The 26,643-nt window shown below is 34.6% G+C and overlaps 1 protein-coding gene across 1 annotated transcript in view; it reads left to right on the top strand.

The window, feature by feature from the left end:
* Positions 1–26,643, top strand: part of DNAH14 (dynein axonemal heavy chain 14) — a 577,586-nt gene that overhangs the window by 174,128 nt on the left and 376,815 nt on the right. The window contains 4 exon segments of the mRNA XM_074220908.1: positions 6,362–6,449; positions 8,803–9,056; positions 16,324–16,555; positions 21,176–21,229. Coding sequence (XP_074077009.1) covers positions 6,362–6,449; positions 8,803–9,056; positions 16,324–16,555; positions 21,176–21,229 — 628 coding nt within the window.

Raw genomic sequence — 26,643 nt, forward strand, 5'->3', positions numbered from 1 at the left:
CCATTCTTCTTACATCTTACCCTTTATTCATGTACTCAGATTCAGGAACACTGGCCTTCTTGTTGGTTCTTGCAAATGGCTCTCCATCTCTCATCTCTGGACATTTATGCTGACTGTCCTCCATACCTAGAATTCTAGATCCTGCCTCATTCCTTCCTTCTACTTTCCTTTGGCATCTTCCAAGTCCCAGGTACCAACTTTTGTAAGAAGCCTTTACCAAATACCCTTAATACTAGTGCTTTCCCTTTCTTGATTATCACTAATATATCTTGTTTGTACATAGCTATTCTCAGGTTACTCCCTCATTAGAGTATAAACTCCTTAAAATCAATCTCTTGCCTTTTAAAAAAAAAAATTCCCTGAACTTAGTGTAGTGCTATTTAAGTTAGTAAGTGATTAACTAGTGAAAAGAATGCTGAAGTAAAAAAGACTTCATCTTCCTGAGTTCAACTCTGACTTCAGGCACTTATTAGCTGGGTGATCCTGGGCAACTCACTTAACCCAATTTGCCCCAGTTTCCTTATTTGTAAAATGAGCTGGAAAAGGAAATGGGAAACCACTCTAATATTTTTACCAAAAAAATGGAAGCTACTCCAGCATCTTTACCAAAAAAAAAATAAATGATCAGTCTGCCAAAATGACTTATGACACAAAATGGTTAAGATGCTCTTAGCTATAATCTGGAATCTCTGAAGCGGCTAGTTGGTACAGAAAATAGGGTACTAACCTTGTTAATAGGAATATCTGAGTTAAAAACTGGTCTTAGACCTTAATAACTAATCTAATAACTAACTAAATAACAAAAAGTGGTCAAGTTACTTAACCAAACTTAGTTTTTTCATCTTTAAAATGAGGGAAATAAGAGAACTTACTGCATAGGCTCATTGTGAAGATCAAATGAAATAATATTTGCAAAGTGATTTGAAAACCTTAAATCAATATTTAAATGCTAGCTACTATTATTATTAGATTCTTTCAAGGTTTTAGCAATAAATTTAGAGAAATTTTGGTGGATTCAAAGCTGAATATATGACAGAAGTGAGGTGAAGATTGACTGATGATGTGACATTTTATATTAGTTTCCTTAAGTCTTTTATTATATGTCATGTAGAAAGTATTTATTTTGGGAGTGCTTAATTTTAATAGAGTTAAAATCAATTGAGTTTCCACATTAAGTCCAACACCAATAGGATAAGTTCCAGGGAGGGAGGGACCATACAGCTTCTTTTTTTTTTCCACAATCCACTGCATTTTTATTATGGTTTCCATTTTACAAAACATATATACATTATTCTCACATTTCATTTTCAAAATTCAAGAGATAAGTAATACAGGTACTATTGACATTTTATAGAAAAGTGAGACCAAGTCATGTGAAAGGATACAGCTTAAGTCAACTACTTTGTTGGCAGCTTCTACTCAAGGAGAAAAATCCTGATGATTCTGGTCAATATACCCCATCAAGGAGAAGGATTTTGTCTTGGGAATGCCTATTTCCATGCCTATAGTTCTGAGTTCATGCTGCTATCTTTTCACCTTTTTTTGTATCCTCACTCTTTTTTAAAAAATTATTTATTTTAACATTAATACAATAGTCTTGTTGCAAAAATAAACAGAATCCCACTTACTCCTACAAAAATAAAGGAATCTCAAGAAAAATAAAATGAGAAAAAAAGGAAAAAAGTGTACTTCAATCTTTTTTTCAGATACCATCAGCTTTGTCTCTAGGATGAATCACATTCTTTATCATAAGTCCATCAGATAAGTTGCTTCAATAGTTTTTCCCCATAGTTAATATTGCTAACTGTATTTCCCTCTTTGTATTCCTCCCCACTCCCATTTATTTTATACTCTCTCTCCTTTCACCCTGTCCCTACTCAAAAGTGTGTTGTATCTGACTCCCCTCTTCCAAAATTTTCCCTCTCTTATGTCACCTAACAATATCCCTCTCATCCCTCTGTAGTTGTTCTCCCATCCTTTTCCTTTTTTCCTCTGGGGTAACATAGATTTCTGTACCCTATTGAGTGTGTATGTTATTTCCTTTATGATTCACTTACAATGAAAATGAAGGCTCACTCATTCTCCTTCATCTTTCTCCCTTCCACTTCATTACAAAAGCTTTTCCTTGACTCTTACATGAAATATCGTAGCCTATTCTACCTCTTTTCCCTTTCTCCAGTTGATTCCCTTTATGCCCATTGACTCCATCTTTATGATATATTATACTTTCATATTCAGCTCCCTCCTGTTCTTTGTTTATATATGATACTACTTCTAACTGCTTTAATAAGTGAGAAAGTTCAAATGAGTTATCAGTGTCATCTTCCTATGCAGGAACAGAAGCAGTTCATTAAATGCCTCATAATTTGCCCTTCCCATGCACCCTCTCTATGCTTCCCCTGAGTCCTGTACTTGAAGATCAAACTTTCTGTTCAGTTCTGGTCATTGCAACAGGAAAATTTGAAAGTCCCCTATTTCACTGAATGTCTGTTGGGAGCCAGGGTCTCTAAGCTGTTTGACACAGTCGCAGCAAGAAGACTCAGGCAGTCACACTGCCTGATGGAACAACATTTCCTTCTTCAATATATATAGGGATTTCATGCATACCAATATTTATAGGTTTTTTATTGATTACAATATTTACTCACCCTAATACTGGAATGACTATAAAGGAAGGATTTCAGAAAAATTGCTTGAATAAAACAGATTGTAAACTCTGTCCAAATTTAACAGGACTGCCTCTCCCTGAGGCATACAAAAGGCTTCAACATTATGAAATCTGGAAAATCCAGTACTGGGAATTCCAAGGAGATGACAGAATATATACAGAGAAAACAGATACAAGATGGGTCAGATAGAATTCCAGGGAAATTAATAGTTTTGCCCCCCCTTACCATACACAGAAATATATGAAAAAAATGGTGAGAAAATAGTACAGGTGACCGATATGTGAACTCCAGGAGTCTTAGTTTCATAGGAAAGAATAAAAAAGTCACAGAAACTGTGGCTTCTACCAACAAGGCCTTAAAGAAAAATTGGTTACTGTAAGAGTTAACAGATGGGTGGACAAGCATAAAGACCCTCACTATAGATTGTTAAGAGAGTGTATCAGAAAAAAATTACTTACAAAAAAATATAAAAAACTTTCCATTAAAAGAATTGCTTAATTAATAACTTTAAATGAATTAACAAGTATACAATATAGTAATAAATAAGGTAACAGACAGGTTGAGGTCATCATGGTCTGAGTAGGGATAAGAAATCAATTAACTATATGATCATTACTTAAACTTGTAATCACATGATTAAAACTTGTAACCATATGAACTATGATTGATGATGAAAATTATACACTTTTGCAACCAAGGAAATGATCTCAGCTTGCTTGATTGAAACTTACATGATTCTGAAACTATAAAAATAAATCTAAGCAGCTTACAGTCAACCTGCTCCTGCCTTTATCCGCTTGTTGACTCAACTCATTTTGCTGACTCTATCCCTCCTGTCAGCTTCCAAGGACCCTGCAGAGGGGAGGCTGGACCCCTGCAAATACCCATCTTTTCCTCTAAAAGAGGATGTTCAGTTTTGCTGAGTAGTTTATTCTCTGTTGCAATCCAAACTCTTTTACCTTCCAGAATATCATAATCCAAGCCTAAAGAGCTTTTAATGTAGACATTGCTAAATCCTGTGTAATCCTGATTGTGGCACCATGATATTTGAATTGTTTCTTTCTGGCCGCTTGTAATATTTCCTCTGATTTGGGAGTTCTGGAATTTGGCTATAATATTCCTGGGAGTTTTTTTTGGGGGGGGATATCTTTCAGAAAGTGGTCAGTGAATTCCCTCAATTTCTATTTTACTCTCTACTTTTAAGATATCAAGGCAATTTGCTGGAGAATTTCTTTAAAAATGAAATCAAGTCTCTTTTCCTGGTCATGAATTTCAGATAGTCCAATAACTTTTAAATTATCTCTCATGGATCTGTTTTCCAGGTCAGTTGTTTTTCCAATGAAATATTTCAAATTTTCTTCTAGTTTTTCATTCTTTTGGTTTTGTTTTATTGTTTCTTGATTTATCACAAAATCATCATCTTTCATTAGTCCCATTCTACATTTGAAGGAGTTATTTTCTTCAGAAAATATTTTTATCTCCTTTTCCATCTGGCCAATTCTGCTATTTAAGGTATTCTTCTCCTCATTAACCCTTTGGACTGCTTTCTCCATTTGACCTAAACTGGTTTTTAACATGTCATTTTCTTTATATTTTTTTGGTATATTTTTCACCAAGCTACTGACTTGGTTTTCATGATTTTTTCTGTATTGCTCTCATTTCTCTTCCCAATTTTTCCCTCTACCTCCCTTACTTGATATTCAAAATCTTTCTTGAGCTCTTCCATAGCTTAAGAACAATTCCTATTTTTCTTGGAGGCTTGGGATACAGAAGCTTTGACTTTATCAACTTCTAAGTGTGAATTTTGATCCTCTATGGAACGAAAATTATTGTCTATGGTAGAATTCTTTTTTTTTTCCTGTTGTTTATTCATTTACTCAATCTATGACCTGATTTTAATGCACTTCCCAAGCTTTTTATTGGTTTTTAGGACTCCTCCCCAGGGACCTTTGTTCTTTCAAGGTTCTATGTGAGGCTCTGACTATTCTCCTGGCCTATGCTCTGTTCTGTGGATGATCACAAGCACACCCCTCTGCTCTGGAGCTGTGAGGAGGGTCTCTGCTCTTCTATGGAAGTGTGGGGGCCCAGACTGTGACCTGGATCTAAGTATGGGTAGAGCATTCTGGAAGGAGCTGCTGGGTGACCCTGTAGGCCTGCTCCTGGTTCCCAGGGCAGGGGTTGCACTGAGGCCTGAGCAGCACTGGACTCCACACTCACTCTAGTATAGTAGAATTTTCCTGTTGACCTTCCAAGTCAAGTTGTCATTGGTACTCCCTGGGCTGCAAAGTCTGGAAACTGCTCCCACTGTCATGGACTGGGTGCCTCCAGGGACCCAGGAACCCTAGGCTGCTCCTGGGATGCTGGAGCTGGTTCACTACATTGTGCCTTCTTCCAACTCCAGTCCCACTGGAACAGACCCTTCTCTCAGATCTTCCAAGTTGTCTTAGGCCAGAAAATTGTTTAACCAGGTCGTTCCAAGGTTTGTACCACTCTAGAATTTGATTAGAGTCATAATTTTAAGACATTTAGAGTGATTTGGAGAAGAGTTTTGGGAATTCCTGCCTCCATTTGCTATCTTGGCTCTGCCTTCACAAGGTTTCTTTTGGGAGGCCCAGATGAGAAGTGGAGCAGATCAAGGTTTACCCATGGATTAGCAATGGGATCTGCTCTATGAGTTATGTCTGTCCTTTAAGTGAGTGAGGATATCCTTGGGTGAGATATCCAGTCTTTTAAAAGTAGTGTCTTTCAGTTTTGGAGCCTTTTGGGGAAGGGCAGCAGTGGGCAGTATTTATATGTGCCATTTCTTTGTTTATGATTTTCAATCTTGAATCTCTCTTGAGTTCTAGTTCTATATTTCTAACTACTTTTGGGACATTTCCAATTTGAGAGCTGTCATGAACTCTTAATAAATCATGTCTAAAATCAAATTCATCATCTTTCCCCCAAGCAATCTTCCACTATGGATTTCTCCTTCTGTGAATCTCTACCATTTTCCAGAATTAAAATGTTCTAGGGGCGGCTAGGTGGCACAGTAGATAAAGCACTGGCCTTGGAGTCAGGAGTACCTGGGTTCAAATCCGGCCTCAGACACTTAATAATTACCTAGCTGTGTGGCCGTGGGCAAGCCACTTAACCCCATTGCCTTGCAAAACAAAAAAAAACCCTAAAATGTTAATCCTTCCTCTCTCACATCCTTCTTGAAATCACAACTTAGGTCTTTATTTATTAATCTTTAATACTATCTCTTATATCCAATTCTTTCTTTGCACTCTAGCTGTTGCCTTCAACCCCTTAAATTTAGGACTATATTTCCTCACTCACCTAATCTCATCTTTCTAATCCATCCTGTGGATCACTTCCAGATTAATATACTTAATATATTCTTTTATATTAACCAATATTTCCCTCCATGCTAAATCTCTGTTATCTGCAAATCTGAGAATCACTTGCTATCTAGGCAACTCACCAGGCTCCATGGGCAAAGAGAATGCCAACCTCAGAGGAGAAAGTGGAGAAATCAGCATCATAGATGGAACAGGATTTAAGTATCTCTTTTTCCTCTAAGTAACAAAATAACATGGAAAAATAAAAAGATTCTGAAAAAATAATTTGCTCTATAATTGTTGTCAGTCTGAGTCAGCAAGTAGACAATATTGTTTATAAATGCCATACATGAAACTTTGCAATTGTAGGTTTATAAGCAAAGGAATTGATGAATGGGATGAAACAAATCTTGGAGAGTGGATAAAATCTCACCCAGGACAAGTGGTGCTTATTGTGGTAAGTTAACATTTATCATGATAGAATGTAAACTTAAAAAGTTTATGGAAATATTGCCAACAAAACTGGTGCATAAAAAAGATGTGTAAAAAAAGAGGCCACCATTGTGGTTGGTGCATTATCAACAATTTTCAGCTTTTAATGAGAAAGATTTGTTTTGTTAAGCTAAATCTTCATTGTCATTGTCTATCATTAAAAAAAAATCCTTTGAAACTATTAAAGTTCCAAAATACTCTATGACCTTAGGTATATTCTTGATAAAGTAATTTTTACTCATACTAGCAAATTAATCATCCCAATACATTTTATTGTGCAAAACTTTGATAAAGCTGCCAATAGTGAAAAAATTAGTCATATTCTTTTTTATTTTTTAAAATATATTTTATTTATATATTTTTATTTTTAATAATTTATATTTCTCTTTATGCCTCCTACTCCTATCCATCCATTTTTATAAAAAATTGAGTAAAATCAGCAGGGGGAAGGATAGGGAACCAGTGAAATTTAGTAAACATCGAAAAAACTAAAACAGTATGCAATGTTTCACACCAGTGGACCTCCACCTTTGCAAAGGGGCAGGAGGAAGTGTATTCTAATAGATCTTTAAGGGAAATTTGTTCTATATAAATTGACAACATTCAACTTTGTTTTGGGGGCATTGTTTTTCCATTTACTTTGTTGTTAATAGATATGTATAATTTTTTTGTTCTGATTATTGCATTTTGTATCAGTTCACATAAATCTTTCTGGGCTTAGTACTCATCATTAAAAAAGAATGTCTTTTAGTACATTCATATATTTATGTACCACAATTTCTTGTCATTCTCCAGTCAATGGGTATCTACTTTGTTTCTAGTTCTAGATTACCAGGGAAAAAAGTGCTGCTATAAATAGCACTTATAGATTTGGTATATACTTACTATTAAATTTCTGGATGAAAAAGTTATAGACATTTTAGTCATTTTACTTGCATATTTTCAAATTGCTTCACAGAATATTTACTAATTCACAGATCTACCAACAATGCCTTAGTGGGTAACAACTAGGTGCCATAGTGGAGAATCAGCCCTGAAGTCAGGAGGACCTGAGTTTAAATACAGCCTCAGATACTTAATACCTAGCTTTGTGACCTTGGGCAAGTCACTTAACCCCATTGCCAAAAAAACCAAACAAAATCAATGTATAAGTGTATTTATCATTCTAGAATTCTAGAACTCCTCCTATAATTTTCATCTTTTGTTGTCTTTGCCAATTTGCTAAATGAAACTTCAGAATTATTATGATTTATATTTCTCTTAAAACTAATTTGGAAAATTCTTTTATTTAGTTGTTAATTGAAATTTTCTTTTGAGAACTGTTTCTTAATCATTCTTCTATTGGAGAATGACTTTTGATCCTTTATATACCTGCTAGTTGTCCATATATCTTAGATATCAAATTTTTGTGAGATATGTTTAATATAAAGTTTTTTTCCCCAATCACTGCTTTCCTTAGTAACACAGATGCCTTAACTCTAAAACATCCTATCAACTAATCACATTTGCTTTGATGCCTCTAATCCAACCACAAACCAAGATAATTTGGTGATGGTACTAGATTAATAGAAGATATCAGGTAATAGAATTAATAAGAGATTGTGTTTTCCTGATATGGCAAAAAGTTTTATAAAGGACTACATGAAAGAAAGGATTAGAGATATGTAGCTCCTTTTTTTCCCCCTCAAAACTGTATTCTCAAACCTTGGGTTTCCTAGGCACTGTGTCCTTTGCCTGCCCTCTAGATGTGTCATCTCCAGCAGGCTAAATGGAATTAGTGACAGAGAAGTTCTTGGGTATGAGATGGGTAACATAGAAATATTTCCATATGGGTACAGATTGATCAAGGCGTATCACTACCAATTAAGATGAAGAAGGTGGAACAATTTTATGAATATCCCTTATGTGTAAGTTCTAAATTCCCATAGTTATCATTTAAGTAAACATTTTTCCTTTATCACTTCCTTTAATAAGTTAAAATATTCACTAACCATTTTCCCTTTATTTTGCCATTCAAGATTTTGAAATTGAAATGTGTATCTATAATATACAAATATATATTTATCACTCTAATCTGGATAGAAAGTTTTGTTGAAACAAAGATTTACTTTTAGGAGCAGAAATGTAAGTAAAAGCACAATTCACTAATTAACCAATTGTCCTTCAGAATTTGTGTATCTACCAAAAAAGAAACATAATTTAATAGTCTGTATGTTTCTTTAAAATGAATTTTGTGATTCAGCAAAGCAAAACTTAAAGCAAAAAATTAAATATGTGATTCAACAAAGTAAAAATTTTAAATCGTATCTTCTTTTCAGAGCCAAATAATGTTTAATAAAAACTGCACTGAAAGTTTTGTGAGTTCTGAGCCAGCCCTGAAATTGAATGAAGTTCTTAAAAAACTGATAAGCTTCCTGGAACAGCTTGCAGCCCTAGTGTTGAATGACACTCTTCATTTTCGAATAAAAATCACTCTAGAGGCACTGCTTACCTGTTATGTTCACTGCAGGGATATAGTAACAGATTTACTAAACCAAAATATCTTTGAAGAAGATAATTTTGAATGGACAAGGTATGTACTACTAAATTTTATAAGATCTTAGCAAAAGCATACTCCTCTCTGGTCATATTGATTATATAAAAGTTTGAAAATTCAAACTGAATTCTAGAATGTGTTTTTAACAAAGTCCAAGTACTTTAACATTATATAAGTGTTCATCATTATTTTCCCTTTATAAACTTTTCCATTCTTCCTTTATGCTCCTGTCTTCCTTCTCCTTCAGCTTCTCTGGATTTTGATTCTACCTAGTTATTTGCTTCTTGCTTCTCCCCTCCTCCCATTAGACTGTGAGCTCCTTGAGAACACGTTCTCCTTTCTTCATTTCTTTGTATGCTCTAGAGCTTAACCCAGTGCCTAGGACACATAGTAGATGCTTACTGAATGCTCTCTAACTTGACTCCACACTCCCTCCCCACTTCTTACTTTCTATCATCCTTTTTTTTGCACTCTTTTCCTCTCTCTCCATTCTACTTTTTTTTTTGTCAGGTGGTGTATTAAAAGCTCTGCATAGGGTACTGGATTTGGAGTCAGGAAGATTTAAAATTATGTGACTCTGGGCAAGTTACCCATCATCTGTCTGTCACAGTTTCCTTACCCATAAATTAGGAAAAATGATAATAGCACTCACTTTACATGGTTCTTGTGAAGATCAAATCAATTCACCCTAAAATGCAGCCCTCAAAGCCCATTCATGCATTTTCGGTTACAAAATTGGGGAAGGGGGTGAGCATGTATACCCACATTCAGCATTACAGACCATCTTAACCCTTAACTAACACAGCTCTCCTTATTCATATAACTAACATTGTATGGTCTCATAGACCACCGGAGGTTTTTTGTTTTTCTTTACAAAAAATATGCATATGGGAATTGGGATCTTTGTTTTAAAATATTATATGACTCATAATAGCAACAGACAACTTTATTGTTATTATTTTTTCTTTTATATAATGAAAAAATTAACATACTGGCTCAGTGTTCACATTAAAAATGACAGGTTCTAAATTTTTGTTTAAAGAGTAAATGTTTAGGGTTAGGGTTGCACCCTAACAGCAACATGGGGGTGATGATCAAACTTAATGGACTTGCTCATTCCATCAGGACAACAATCAGGCATAATTTGGGGGTATCTGCAATGGAGAATACCATCTGTATCCAGAGAGAAAGAATTGTGGAGTTTGAACAAAGACCAAAGACAATTCCCATTAATTTTTTAAAAAATTTATCTTATTATGTAATTTTGCTATCTTTTATACTTTATTTTTTCCTTAAAGATACAATTTCTCTCTCATCACATTCAACTCAGATCAATGTATACCATGGAAGTAACATAAAAACTAACAGACTGCCTGCTGTGGGGGGTGGGGGGGAGAAGTAAGATTAAGGGAAAAATTATAAAATTCAAAATAAACATTTTTAAAAAGTAAATATTCTATTATTATACCCATTATTTTCATTATTATACTTTATTACAATTAATTTACTTAAACACATTATTAAATTTCATTATTATATTTATTTTGGTAGCATGGGGTTACATTTTAGTCATAAATAAATATTAAATTCTGTATGTAGACCTTGATAAATTTTTGTTGGACAATGCAGTCCAGAACAGCTAAAAGGCTGGATAACCATGCTCTAAATTATGAATCTTTTTTTACCATCTCAAAACTGTTTCAAGATAAGTAAGAGAATAAGGGAGAATAGAATCAACTATACTTAAATGGGGTGGTAAGAAGGAAAGATGCTAGAGAGAGATATTTTGGTAAAACTGCAAAGTTAAAAACTTTCAAAGTCATTTATTTTCTAAAGGTTTCTGGCTTCATGGAGAAAACAAAAACACTTGCTCCATAATTTTCATTTTTTAATGTCTAAGAGAAGTTAATATAAATTAAATATAATAAATATAAATTAATTTTTGATGCAGCATTTATTAAACTCTGAGGAAGTCTAGAAGGAAGGAATAAATTTTACATATAATCAGAATCATTTCAAGTAATTTTAGTGCTCATAATTGCCAGGAACTCTAAATATTAGCTTTCTCTTATAGCTGATATTTTAAGATACTAGTAAAAGAACCAGGGAAGATAGGATAAAAAGATGATGGAGAATGCTGGAAAAAAGACACTCTCCCAACTGGGCTAGTGGTTTCTCAGGGCAGAGCTGATATTTCTGTTTAACTATTTTGGATTCTACCTTACCTATCTCTTGAGGCACAGTCTACTTTAGAATGGTTAGATTTCAGGATCACAGTAACCACCAACTTCAGTAGATTATTAGAGATATAGATTCTTATAGATTTCCAGTGACTTTGATAGAGACACTTTATTAGTCCTTTCAAATGCTGTGCTTTGCTTATCTGATGACACAATTTTTGCTATACTTGTGGGAGATCCTTACTAAGACAAAACTGATCAATCAACAGAGTGAAATCTTCATGCAAAAACCCAGGTAATCAAGGGGGAAAGTTGGACAAATCATTACATCTCTGTCAGCTTCAGTTTCATTATCTATAGTCCTTCAGTTACTTCCCTCTTTTTTAATAAAAGATCTTATTTATTTTGAGTTTTACAAATTTACCCCTATTTTTGCTTTGCTCCCCCCACCCCTCCACAGAAGGCAATCTGTTAGTCTTTACATTGTTTCCATGGTATTCATTGATCTAAGTTGAATGTGATGAGAGAGAAATTGTTTCTTTAAGGAAGAAAAATAAAGTATAAGAGATAGCAAAATTACATAATAGGATAACAGGGTTTTTTCCTAAATTGAAGGTAATATTCTACAGTCTTTGGTCAAACTCCACAACTCCCTCTCTAGATATAGATGGTATTCTCCATCGCAGATAGCCCAAAATTGTCCCTGATTGTTGCACTAATGGAATGAGCAAGTCCAACAAGGATGATGATCACCCCCTGTTACTATTAGAGTATACAATGTTTTTCTGGTTCTGCTCATCTCACTCAGCATCAGTTCATGCAATCCTTCCATACTTCTCTGAATTCCCATCCTTCCTGGTTTCTTTATTTTTTTTGGTTAATAGGACTTTATTTATACATTACTAAAATATTCTTGTTTAAGAGTGAGTATAATACCCCCTCCCACATAAAAATATAGAACCTCATGAGAAATAAAGTAAAAGAAAGAGAAAAAAATGTGTTTCAGTCTGTGTTCTGATACCATCTGCTCTGTCTTGGGTGGATCACATTCTTTATCATAAGTCCATTAAAGAAATTACTTCCATATTTTTCCACAGTTGCTGTTGCTGATTGTAATTCACTCCATCCATTCCTCCCCACTGCTATATATTATATTTCCTCTCTTCTTTCACTCTGTCCCTCTTCTAAAATGTGCTGTAGGTATAGCTGAGTGGTGCAGTGGACAGAGCACTGGCCCTGGGGCCAAGAGGCCCCAAACCCACATATCACCCCAGATACCAGCAACCACCCTGCCCCATGGTCCCAGACAGGCTACCCAATCTCAGCACCTTGCAAAAAGTAAAAAAGAAAATGTTTTATATCTGACTATTCTCCCCTATTCTCACCCTCTCCTCTATCACCCACAACCCCCCTCTTCCTCCTGTCCCCCTTCTCTCCTTTATACTCTAGATGTCTATACCCTACTAAGTGTGTATGCTGTTTCCTCTCTGAACCATTTCTGATGAGAGTGAAGGTTCTCTCATTCCCCTTCTATATCATTGCAAAAAAATATCTCTAAGATGAAATATCTTAGCCTAATCCACTTGTCCTTTCTCTTACATCCTGTACATTTTCCTTTTAGCCATTGACTCCATTTTTACAACATATTATATCTTCAAATTCAGCTCTATCCTGTGCTTCATCTATAAAAGTTCCTTCTACCTTCTCTATTAAATGAGAAGGTTCATACGAGTATTAAAAGTATAAATTTTTCTATGCAGGAATACATGCAGTTCATCATCATTAAGTCCATCATAATTTACCCTTCTCCTCCACTCTCTATGCTTCACCTCAATCCTATACTTGAAGGTGAAATTTCTGTTCAGCTCTGGTCATTTCAAAAGGAACATTTGATGATCCTCTGTTTCATTGAAAGTCCATCTTTTCCCAAAGAAGAGGATGTTGAGTTTTCCTGGATAGTTGATTCTTGGTTGCATTCCAAGTTCTTTTGCCTTCTGGAATATTATATTCCAAGTCCTATGAGCCCTTAACATAGTTGTTGCTAAGGCCTGTGTGATCCTGACTGCAGCTCCACAATATTTGAATTGTGTCCTTCTGGCTGCTTGTAATATTTTCTCTTTGACTTGGGAGTTCTGGAACTTGGCTATAATATTTCTGGGGGTTGGTTTTTTGGATCTCTTTCCAGGGGAGATCAGTGAATTCACTCAATTTTTATTTTGCCCTCTCCCTCTAGGATATCATGGCAATTTTCCTGTAGTAATTCTTTAAAAATGAGATCATAGCTCTTTTCCTGATCATGACTTTCAGGTATCCCAATAATTTTTAAATTATCTTTCCTGAATCTGTTTTCCAGATCAGTTGCTTTTGCAATGAGATATTTCACATTTTCTTCTAATATTTCATTCTTCTGGTGTTGAAGTATTGTATCTTGATTTTTCATAAAGTCATCAGCTTCCTTTAGCTCCATTCTACATCTAAAGAATTTGTTTTCCTCAGAGAGCTTTCTTATCTCCTTTTCCATCTGGCCAATTCTACTTTTTAAAGCATTCTCTTCAATAACTTTTTGAACTGTTGTATCCATTTGACCTAAGCTGATTTTTAACATGTTATTTTCTTCAGCATTTTTTTGGATCTCCTTGACTAAGTGCTGACTTCTTTTTCATGCTTTTCCTGCATCTCTCTCATTTCTTTTCCCAATTTTTCTTCTATCTCCCTTACTTGATTTTCAAAATCTTTTTTGAGCTCTATCATAGCCTGAGCCCAACTTTCATTTTTTTCTTGGGGTCTTTAGATGCAGGAGCTTGTACTTCCATCTTCAGATTGAGTATTTTGATCCTCCTTGGCATAATAGACAAAATATTTTAATGGTCAGCTTCCTTTTTTCCCCCTGCTTTCTCATTTCTCCAGCCTGTGCTTGGGTTTTGGTTTTTTCCTGAGCTTTTGAGTTTTATTGGGACACCCACAGAAGGACCTCAGTGTGTCAGACTCTGACTGCTTTCCTGGTCTGTGAATGACCACAAGTGCACCCCTCTGCCCCAGGGCTGAGGAGGGGAGGTCCCTGTTCTATGGGGGGTCTAGACTATGATAAGAATATAAATGTAGTCAGAAACCTGTTCCAAGGACAGAGGACAGACCTTGGAAGTCTCCATCCACTCCCTTACCTTTGGTGGGCTGAGCACTCAGCTGCCTAGAGGATCTGACTTTCCAGCTCCACAGGGCTTGCTCCCTGTTGGCCTCACTAAGTGCAGCACCCACACTGAGTGCCAGACCCTACTCAGGGCCTGGGCTTCATGCACGTTCTGGCAGAGGTCTCCCTGCTGATCTTCCAAGTTGTTCTTGGTTCTCCCTGTAATGTAGATCAGGAAACTGCTTCTGCTGCCAAGCCATGGCTCCCAGATTCTCTGGGGCTGTTCCCAGGAGGCCGAAGTTTCTTCACTCTGACGGGGGCTGTCCCTCTAACCCCATAGAACAGAGTTTTTCCACTATTTTCCAGGTTACCTTAGGCTGGAGAATTGCCTCACTGGATCTTTCTGAGGGTTCTGTCTCTCAAAAATTTAGAGTCATAGTTTGAAGATTTTTTAAGTATTTTGGAGAGAGTACTAGGAGAGGCTCTTCTCCTGATGCCATCTTGACTCCGCTCCCCTAGTTACTTCCTTCTAAAATTTATATTGTATCAACTTTGGGATGAATTGCTCTTCACTGGTGAGATTTAAGTTCAAAATAAAACTTCCTTTCAATGCTGCTGCTGTTTCTTCTATTTTTTTTAAATGAAACTTCCACAAGGTAAGTCCAGAATTCTCAGCTGTTCTACTTTCAGCAAATGTCCAGATAGTTGAAGTCTCCAGTCATGACAACATCCTGCTTCATGATGCTTTGGTGATCAACTTACAGAACTTCACTCAATTCTTTCTTATGCCCTAAGTGGCCATATCACTATAATTACAGCATTCCTTCTCTTGTTCCTTCCACTCAATGTTTGTCTAAATCCATCCCATAGCCCCCCACCCCATGTTTTTTCATGAATTTTCACACTGAAATCAATCAGTGCTATCCATTACTCTCTATAACAAAAATGGCTAGCATGTATAATGAGACTTTGAGGTTTGCAGGACTTTTTACAAATATTATCTCACTTTATTTTCACAACCTTGTGTGGTAGTTGTTATTACTACCCCCCCCGCCACCAATCCCCCTTTACAAATGAAGAAATTGATTCTCACTTGATTCAGTGCATTCCTTATAAAAACCTATTTGCATTCCTATTCTACTTTATTGTGTTTATTTTCCCTGTACCACATATTTTTGTCACTATTAGGTCAGAAGTATCATAGAACCATAGAATCTAGATTTCTCGATCTAGAGCTACAAAGGGGCATTGGAGATGACCTAACCCAATTTTCCTCTTCATTTTATTGATGAGGAAATTGAGACCCCAGTCCCCTACATCATTCCATAGTCCACAGAATAACTGAAACAGGCTTCATTGATCCCTCCAGCTATCAGTTAATGCTCTTTTCATTTTGCCAAGAGACATAGATTTGAAAGATATGGTGATAGAATCTTTTTTTGTTGTTCAAAAATTTTTTAGTGGTGTTCAATTCTTGATGACCACATTTGGAATTTTCTTGGCAAAGATACTGCAATGAATTGCCATTTTCTTCTACATTTCATTTTACAGATGAGAAAACTAAGGCAAAGAGGATTAAGTGATCTGCCCAGGTTCATAAAGCTGAGTCTGAATTTGAACTCAGGAAGATGTCTTCCTTACTCATGGTCTAGGACTTAGATACCTTAATTAAATGTTTTCTGTAATTAAGAATCTAAACCAGTTTCAAAGATTAAACAATAAAAATAAGAAAGTAACCAATAATTTCTTTTAAAACACTTCTTTTCTTTCTGTCTTTTTGTGTTTGAATTACTAAACATCTTAGTTTTCTCCTGATGTCATGACTCATTTATATAATTTATTTTTAATTTCATGTCCTCTTAGTTATACCTGTAAGTTTCTCTTCTCCTCCTATTGAATATATGTTTCTTGAGGGCAACAAGTATAGAATGTACTTAATAAATACTTTTTGGTTGATTGATATTAGTTACTTGAACATTTTAAAATTTATTTTTAGGCAACTACGTTATAAATGGGATAAAAACCAGAAGACATGCTTAGTATTGCAAGGACATGCAACCTTTACATATGGTTTTGAGTACTTGGGCTGCACCTCTAGATTGGTTATTACACCTCTCACAGATAGATGCAGGTTAACCCTCACTAGTGCACTCCACTTGAATCTTGGAGGTTGTCCAGCTGGTCCAGCAGGTACAGGGAAAACAGAAACTGTCAAAGACCTGGCAAAAGTAAGTTCATTCTTATAATAATAATAATAAATAAAATATTCATTTCTTTCCTATGCCAATTCTGATAAAATATTTAATTTATATCAGATTCCCATCTAAAATATTCTTTGTCTGTAACAGTATTTATCAACTGTGTACTTTTTGCATGCCTAAAGATTCACATTTGAAGTACAAGCTAAAGGTAGGGAAAATGGTTTGTGTTCTCAAATAGTTTTTAATCAAGCTAAAGGACAAAACACATGAGAAACAACTAGAGAAAAATTGCAGGCAACACATGAACAAATGAAATATTTTACATTAGATATTATGTCTAAAGGTGTTTCAATGAATAGGGAGTCCCAGAGCTGGAGTCGGGAAGACTCAACTTCCTAAATTCTAATCTCAGAGATTTAGTAGCTAAGTGACCCTGGGCAAGTCACTCAGTCCTGTTTTCCTCGGTTTTCTCATCTGTAAAACAAACTGGAGAAAGAAATAGAAAACCACTCCAGTGTCTCTGCGAAGAAAACCTCAAATGGGGTCACATGACTGTAAAATTACTGAATGATGTCAGTTATTTAAGTGCTATGGGGTATATGAATTAAAGGACTGATCAGAATTTAGCAAAATTGGGGAAGTGATGGAAATAGATGGGCAGAGAGAACTGGGAACACCTTCAGGAGGTAGTAGTGACAAAAGTGAAGTCAAAGGGTCAATAGTGAATAAAGAGACTGATGTTATACATTTCCCTAACAATGAAAGTAGAGAAAAGTATGTTTTGGAAAAGTTTTTGCAGTTAAAATAAAAATGTAATGAATTAGTGCTTACAGGGATAAACCTTCAGCAATCCACCTATCAAGAATTCTGGAAGGTCTGTACCATACAAATATAAGCCCAATGAGGATATTTGTTGTTACAATATTTAAGATTACTTAATAATTGTATTGTCATTTAATAGATAATCAAGGCCATGTTCTACAACTATAAAGAATGGAATTCAACTCAATTCAGTTATTCAACAGGTATATCTACTTCACATCAATTATTGTTTAATACTACTAAGGGCTGTGGGAATATGGCTTCTACCTTCAAGGCACTTATAGTCTCTTTGGGGAGGCAAGAAATAAACAAATGAACTAGTTAAATGAGTATTTACAGTTAATATTATATAGGATTAGGAAAAAAAGATGAATGGGGTCAAAATAGTGAGGAAAGGTTTCATGAAAGAGAAATTTGGATTGGTTTTTAGGATGAGTTGGGTTTTTAGTCTGGTGAGCATTCTGGGTAAATCAAAGCAGGTGGGAGGTACAATGGATAAAGTGCTAGTCCTGGAATCCAGTAGAACTCAAATCCAATCTCAAACACTGATTAGCTATGTGACCCTGGGTAAATCTCTTAAATGCCTGCCTCAGTTTCCTCAACTATAAAATGGGAATATAGGGAGCAAGTGAGATAATATTTTTAAAGTGCTTAGCACATAGTAGTTATTGCTGTTTGTCTTTTGTTCTCAAAGAAGACCATAACATCAAGAAGGTAATGCCATGACAAACACAAGAATTGGATTTGAGTTAGGGGGTACTAGGTTAAGTCACCACCCTCACTTTCTGCCCCAGAGTCATCTGGGTCCAGGGGCCAGATTATGAATCAGAACAACTGTAGATGGCCTTGAATGAGAGGCAATCAGGATTAAGTGACTTGCCCAATGTCTGAGTTTGTTTTTGAACTCAGGTCTTCCTGACTCCAGGACTGGCACTCTATCCACTGCACCATCTAATTGCCTTCATAATAGGCTAATGATGTAAGCAAAGATGAGAGAAATTTGACAGTAAAACACAGGAGTGTACTTTTATTTGTTCAGGAATGAGGCTGGCCTGAACAGAGTGCAGTGTTCATATTGGCAAGTGGTAAAAGATAAAGTTTGGAGATAAAATGGGGACAAACGATACAAAGCCTTGAATATCATTTAGGATTGCAGGAAGCAGAAATCAGTGAAGGTTTCTGAGCAAAAGAATAGCATTACAAAGATTGATTTAGCTGGAAATATGAAGATTTGGTTTCAAGATAGGAGGAATTAGAGGTGTGGTTAGGAGTTATACAAACATTAGAATTGGCCAAGTATAGTTGTGTTCAGCTCCTAAAGGGACCTTTAGAAACCAAGATCAACCCCTTTTGCAGTTCAAACTATTTTTCCTAGATAGTATCTGAACTGGAATTTGGCCTCAGGTTGTCTGACTCTAAATATAGTATTTTTGTGAAATGAATGGCAGTAAGGATGGCAAAAAGTAAAAAGTTTAGAGAGACCTTTCTAAGAAATAATTGTCAGGATTTGGATGAAAGAGAGAGGTACAACTCCTGTTAAATAGTGACTGCTTTAACAAAAATGTGGAAGTTTGGAAAGGGTAACTGGTTTAGAGTGAAGACAAGTAATATATTGATATGCTAAAGCTTAATTTCAGGTGATGGTAAAATATTTAAGCAGAAATATCATCATCACCTCCTCCTCCTCCTCCTTCTTCGTGACTCTTTGTGATCTCGTTTAGGGTATTACTGGAGTATTTTGCCATTTCCTTCTCCAGATCATTTTAAAAATGAGAAAACTGAGGCAAATAGCATTTAGTGGCTCCCTCAAAGCCACACAGTATCTAGTAAGTTGTTAGAGATTTTAAGAATCTTAGAAAAGACCTGAAGTGTCATCTGATCTAATCCATATCTGAAACAAACAACCTCCATGGAGATTTTATCCAGCCTCCACTTGAAAACTTTTAATGAAATAGAACTCATTTCAGTTTTGAATAACTCTTATTGTTAGGAAGCTTATCCATATATTGAACCTTAAGGAATGGTGACGGAAGTATTAAAATGCGGCAAAAAAAATAGAAGCAGAAAAAAAAGAACAATTTAATACCATTGGAGCTAAAGACCATTTTAAAATAGTAGACATAACAAAAAATAAATGACAATATAGAAAAATTTGTTTGGGTTTGTTAAAGAAAAATGAGATTGGGGCAGCTAGGTGGTACAGTAGATAGAGCACTGGTCCTGGAGTCAGGTGTACCTGAGTTCAAATCTGGACTCAGACTCTTAATAATTGCCTAGCTGTGTGACCTTGGGCAAGTCACTTAACCCCATTGCCTTAAAGAAATAAATAAAAAATCTAAAAAAAAAAATGAGATTGTAGGTGATTTTAAACAGTATAATGCACTACAAAAGAATTTTGTAATTTCTGAGGTCACTTCATCATTTTGCTATGAGGAAACTGGTAACCCTAATTAGTCCCTAGAGACCAGGACTGCCAAAGTACCCTATAATTTCAGCAAGGTGATTGGGAGACTCATAAAATTAATCAGGGGCTTTCTTGAGTTCTCTCTTCTCTATCTTACATATCCAAGGTAGCTTTATTGTTGTCTGCTGAGTTCCCCTTCAAAATTACTAGTTCTAGCAAAAAAGTTTATTTTCACCATCCAAATCTACCTAAATAGATATGGATTTATATAATCCCCCCAAAAGGTATTCAGGCAAATTGGCACAGGCAAAAACAGAATAGTGTGTATAGAAATATGAGTGGACATGTCAAAGATACAAAAGGGGCACATGTATATGTGTATATATATATATATATATATATATATATATATATATATAAATTGTAGATAGCAAAAAAAGTAGGTTTTATGTATTAAATACAAATACATATGGATGTACCAGGCTCTAAAGCACAAAAATGCACATTCAATGCAGAAAACATTTCATTTCACTCCATGATACCACTTTTGTGACATAAGAACACATATACAAAATATACACAAATATACTGATATATGCAAGGTGGACACATACCAATTTGTATGTCCACACTTTTCTATTATATTCCAACTTAATCTAGAATTATTCATCTATTGCTTTGTAGGTAGGTGGGTTGACAGGGAATAGTCATGGAAATTCAACCATTTTGAGGAACAGAAAGAATAAGAATATTGTGATAGAGACTAAATCAAAAAGCCACTATGTCTCTTGGGATGTAGGTAACATTTCCACTGTAGCATGAAGTTCTGATGCAATTGATTGACCAGCCTCTTTTATAACTTCAGAGTCCATAATTCTCATCATTTTTCAGGAAAAAAATAAGCAGCTAGTCATGGATCAGGTATTCCAGATAAGTTTTATAAATGATTTCAATTGAATCCTAGTGCCCTTTAGATTTTGTTCGTGTGTTGTTTCTTTTTTTCTTCCTTAGTAGTGGTAATTTGCCCTAATCAAAAAGTTTGTCTAGTAATTGATAAAATACATATTTGAGTATATACCTCTAAATTTATATTTGAATGATCTGACAAAGGATAGAAGTATATTTGCAGTCAAGGAAAAATACTGTTCAGGCAATGTTTATTTGGAGATTAAATCCTTTTGACTTAATGTATACACTGAGACTTATATGTACAATCCACAGAACTACTCTTTTGTAAATTTGCCAAATTGTGGCATTCATACTAATATTTTTCCATAAGCTATCATCTGGCAAAAGTTAAAAAGTTTGCCCAGGTATGCTTTTTCAGAAATTTCTTTATTCTGAAAATTGCCTTTATTACTTTACTTTCTGCTCTCATTTTAATAAATATACATTCTCTAAAATGATATTACTTCCCTCAGGCCTTGGGCAAGCATTGTGTGGTCTTCAACTGTTTTGAAGATTTGGATTACAAGGTAAGATTTATCATAACAGCTGAGGAAAATAAGCTATGCAAGAATAATTTTTTAAAAACTTTTTTGTGAACTGATGGGGGAAATAACAATAGTTGATATTTTTATTGTTATTATGTCTTTATATTTATATCATGCTTTCATATACTTCTGATAAAAGAAGTAGAGAACAACATCAGGTATTCCCTCAAGGCCAACTTAACAAAATATAACTAAAGAAATTCTGAAAACAAAAAATAACAAAAGTTATTAAATCTCAAAATGATAAGAACAGATTTGTAAGGCCATAAAGGAAAGATTTGTCATAAAGTTTCTGAAAATACCCAAGAAATACTGAAAGAAGAAACAGAATGTATAATCTCTACCTTAAAAGAAATTAAGGAAAACCTAAAATTTACAGGAGGAGGAAAAAGAAAGAAATCAAGAACCTGGCAAACATGATAGAAAACCTAAATTTTTGTTGGAAGCATGGTATGCTGATAAATGTTTACAAAAAGTTGTCTCATGATACATGTTTACCTTTAATGTGGATAATTTACATTTTTATCCATCGCTTTCTTAAATTTAGACAATAAAACAATAAATCAAGTTCTCATTTGTAGCTGCTAATTTGAGGTGAAAATGATCACACTGAATAATGAATAATCAGCTATTTGAACTCTTTTGTGGTGGTACCAGGTCACCCCTTTATGGAAGTACTAGCAAAATGGATTTGGGGAAAGGAAGAATCCATAAAAGCAAAAAGTTAGATTGAAATAGTAATCCGAAATTTAATCAGAATAGGCAAACAGATATCAGCAATGCAAATTAAGTAGACTGACTTTTCGGATGTAGATGATCTACCTTCTGAAAAATTGCAATTCCAAAGGACAAAAGAAAAACAAGCAACCTTAAATATGTATTCCCTATATAGTGTAGTGGAAAGAGAACTTAACTGAGTGTCAGGAAAACCAAATTCTAATCTCAGTTTATCTAATTACTGATTTTAAGCAAGTCTCTTCAAATCTCTGGGGCTCAATTTCCTCTTTTGTAAGGTGAAAGGGCTAGATCATATAACTGTTAAAGCCCTTAATGTTCTCCATTTCTGAGACTTTTTTTGGGAGCAAGGCTACCTTGCTTTAGCATACAGCAATATAAAAGTCACTGTGTTTATTATCCAAGCAAGGGAATTTAAATTCTTGTTCAGTCATTTTAGCTGTGTGTGACTCTTCAAGACCCTATTTGATGTTTTCTTGGTAAAGATAGTGGAATTTTACCATTTCCTTTGCCATTTTATAGATGAGAAATCTGAGGCAATCAGATTTAAATGACTTGCTCATGCAGCTTTTTGCACAAACAAAGCCAATGCAAGCAAAAGTATAAGGAAAGCAAAAAACTGTTGGGGGGGGGGGATTTTTCAGCAAGTATATCTGGTTATGGCCTCATTTCTAAATATAAAGTGAACTGAATCAAATGCAAAATGTGAGTGAACCCCCACCCAAAAAAAGGAAGTTAGATGAGGGTATATGAGAAAAGTGGAACACTAATGCACTGTTTGTGGAATTGTAAACTGATCCAACCATTCTGGAGAGCAATTTGGAAAGATGCCCTCAGAGCTATAAAACTATATATCCTTTCATCCAACAAAATCACTGCTAGGTCTGTAGTCTAAAGAGATGATTAAAAATGGGGAACAGATCTATCTATTGCAACTCTTTTTGTGGTGGCTAAGAGTTGGAAATCAGAGATATCCTTCAAATGAGGAATGACTTTACAAGATGTGGTATATGCTTGTAATGAAAGAGTCAAATAAAAGAAAAAATTAAAGAAAGTGAAAAACAGCATGCTTCAATTTGTATCCAAACAATATTAATTTTTTTCTGTGGGATGGGGATATTATGCTTCATTATTATGCCTTTGGGATTGTCTTAGATCCTTGTATTGCTGAGAATACCAAGTCCTTCACAGTTCTTCATTGAGCAATATTGCTGTTATTATATATAAAGTTCTCCTGGTTCTGTATACTTCACTATGCATCAGTTCTTGTATTTCCAGGGTTTTTTTTTTAAAGCATCCAGTTTATAGTTTCTTATAGCACAATAATATTGCCATCATGATCATATACCATAGCTTAGGCATTCTCCAGTCAATAAGTATCCCTTTGATTTCCATTTCTTAGTTACTATTAAAAAAACCTTACATATATATATATATATATATGTATATATATGTGTGTGTATATATGTATATATATATATATAGTTCAATGAAGAACTGTGAAGGACTTAGCTATTCTTAGTAATACTGATCCAAGACAATCCCAAAAGACTAATGATGAAATATAATATCCACCTCCAGAGAAAGAACTCATATTTGACTTTTTTTGAACAAAATGATTAATATGGAAATGTTTTATAAAATTGTACATGTTTAATCTATATCTGATTGCCTACCAAATGAGGGAGGGTGAGAGGTAAGAGTGAGAAGAAAGGATAGAATTTGAAATTTAAAATTTGAGGCTAGTTTGAACTCAAGATGTCCTTCCAACTCCAGGACTAGTCCAGGCTCTGTGGACTCTGCTACTGTCCACCTTTAAATCAGTTGTGTCTAACCCGCAGCCCTCAAAGTTCATTCATATGTTTTACATCGTGTAACTGAAAAATAAAGGAATGGGTGAGTCATGCATCAAAGCTGCAAAATCACAGACCAGTTTAACCCTTAACTAATATTACTCAACTTTTTCATGTAACTAACATAGTGCAGTATCATAGACCGCCAGAGTTTTTTGTTTTGTTTTGTTTTGTTTTTATAAAATAGATGCATATAGGAATTAGGATCTTTATTTTAAAACATTAAATAGGGGCAGCTAGATAGCACAGTGGATTGAGTACCAGCCCTCAAATCAGGTGAAACTTAGTTCAAATCCAACCTCAGATAATTAATAATTACTTAGCTAGGTGACCTTGGGCAAGTCACTTAACCCCATTGCTTTGCAAAAAAACCCAAAATAGTTACATGACTTGTCACAATTACAACAGACAGATTTATTGCATGTAACATTAATTGCTATTTTGTCACAGGATCTTAAGAATAGATTTCAAGATTTTAGAAAACATCACCTGCATTTGAATATATTTGTTAGTCCATTCTCACTTGATATCCACAAATTGCTTGCAAACTTACAAATAGAATGTATATAGTTGAAATCAGAAATACAGCTTTAAAAAAAATTTATTCAAGTACCTTTATTGGACTTCATAAATTATGCCTGTCTAAAGAAAAGTATCCAGCATTTCACAAGCATGCCTTGTACATATTGTCATGGGGGAGGTATGTATATTTGTGAGCAGCTTTTCTCCTGTATGAAGCATGCAAAAGAAAAAATATAACAAAATATTTCAGATGAACATCTTGAAAATATTCCTCACATTGCTACAACTTATATTATACCAAATATAGCTGTTCTGGTATCAAAAAAAGCAGCTCAGTGTTCTTGTTTTTTTATTTAAAAAGTAAATGTTTTATTTTAGCCTTATCATTTTTATTATTTTATATTTTGTTATACTTTATCAGATTTAAGTATTATACTTATTGATAATATGGCTTACATTGTATTCATGAATAAATATTAAATTCTGTATGTGACCCTTGACAAGTTTTTCCTGAGCAACGCAGCTCAGAAGAATTAAAAGGTTGGATACCCATGCTGTAATTAATTCTGTTTATAGATAATTGTGTGCTGGTTTATTAAGTTATGATTTATAATCTAATTGAGATCTACAATCTCTCAAAAGAATTTCATGATCAATCTATATATGAAAAGCCAAGTGTCTAGGAAGACTTGAATTCAAATTCAGTTTCAGATATCCTAGGGTAGGTGAACTTAGACAAGCTATTTAAATGCAATTTCCTCATCTCTACAATGGGGAACAATAACAACACCTACTTCATAAAGTTGTTATGAGATCAAGTTAGAAAACATTTGTAAGAATGTAGTACAATGTTTGATACATAGTAGGTATTTTTTTTAGATTTTTACAAGGCAAATGGGACAGCCCCATAGTAGGTATTTAATGCTTATTCTCTCTCCCTTCCTTCTCCACCCTGTTATCAAGACTATATGATGCAGGGGTGGCTAGATGGCACAGTAGATAGAGCACCGGCTAGGAGTCAGGAGTACCTGAGTTCAAATTCAACCTCAGACACTTAATAATTACCTAGTTGTGTGGCCTTGGGCAAGCTACTTAACCCCACTGCCTTGCAAAAAAAAAAACAAAAACAAAAAACAACCTAAAAAAGAAAAGACTATATGATGCAAATTCAATGGGGAGTAGAAAAAGCTAGTTCAAAACCAATACATTTATCTTCTTTTAGTAAGCTAAAGTCATAGATTTAGAGCTAGAAGGAACCTTGGATCCCAGATCTACCAATCTAGTTTATTTTATGAGTAAAGAAGATGAGAATCAGATGAGTTAAATGTTTTTGCACCAGCTCATACAGCAAGTAATTAAAGGATCAATTAGAGTCAGCAATTGAATCCAAACCTTCCTGATTCTGAATCCAGCACTCTATTTATTATACCATATTGTCTCTACAATTACTGAAAAATGAAATTTTCAAGTGACCCTAAGGATAATAAAGAGAAGTGGATATAAACAGCCTGCAGAATATTGCCAATAGGAACTTTCATACAAGCAGAAAAATAAAAAATACTATCCAGGATATAGATTAAAGTCATATGGCATAATGGATAGAGATCTGGCCTCAAAACCAGGATCTGGTTCAAAACCTCTGACACATACTGCTCATGAGGGGTACTTCATGTATCTGTACCCTAGCCAACTGAGATACCATTTGCCAAAAAATTGCTGACCCTCATTGATATCGTTCCTCATTTATGAGTTCTCTCTATCAATGAGATCACATTAAGTCTAATTGCCTATGAATGATCAAGAAGGTAGGAGAGCTAATCCAAGGAGCAATTTTAGAAATTGAAAAATGTCTAATGTCCATAGTCAAGCATAATCCTAGTTACTGGATAAAGCTAAAAAAAATCGAAGGAAAGACTTGCAACACTTTGGGTGAATCTCTTACGTAAAATATATGGAAAGATATGAACAAGAGACTCAGAATTAGATTACATAAAGGTATTATGACCTGCACCATTGTAAGGAGTGTCCTCAATAATTTTACAGGTATATCACAATATTAAAGTATTCAAATTAGAAAAAAGGAATATTTTAAAGAATATTTATAATTTCTCATTACATAAAGAGAAATAACACCAAAGTTCATGTCCTAAATAATCAAAATAAACTTTATAAAGAAATAGTAAAGAATGATGATAAATAAGATAAATCCTAAAATTATAATATTAAATGTTGAAAGAAAAAAAACCTAAATTTTGCTATAAGAAGCATCTAGGATTGAAAAAAAAC

Source organism: Macrotis lagotis, chromosome 2 (assembly GCF_037893015.1).
Source record: "Macrotis lagotis isolate mMagLag1 chromosome 2, bilby.v1.9.chrom.fasta, whole genome shotgun sequence".
In the NCBI taxonomy this organism is placed as follows: Eukaryota; Metazoa; Chordata; class Mammalia; order Peramelemorphia; family Peramelidae; genus Macrotis; species Macrotis lagotis.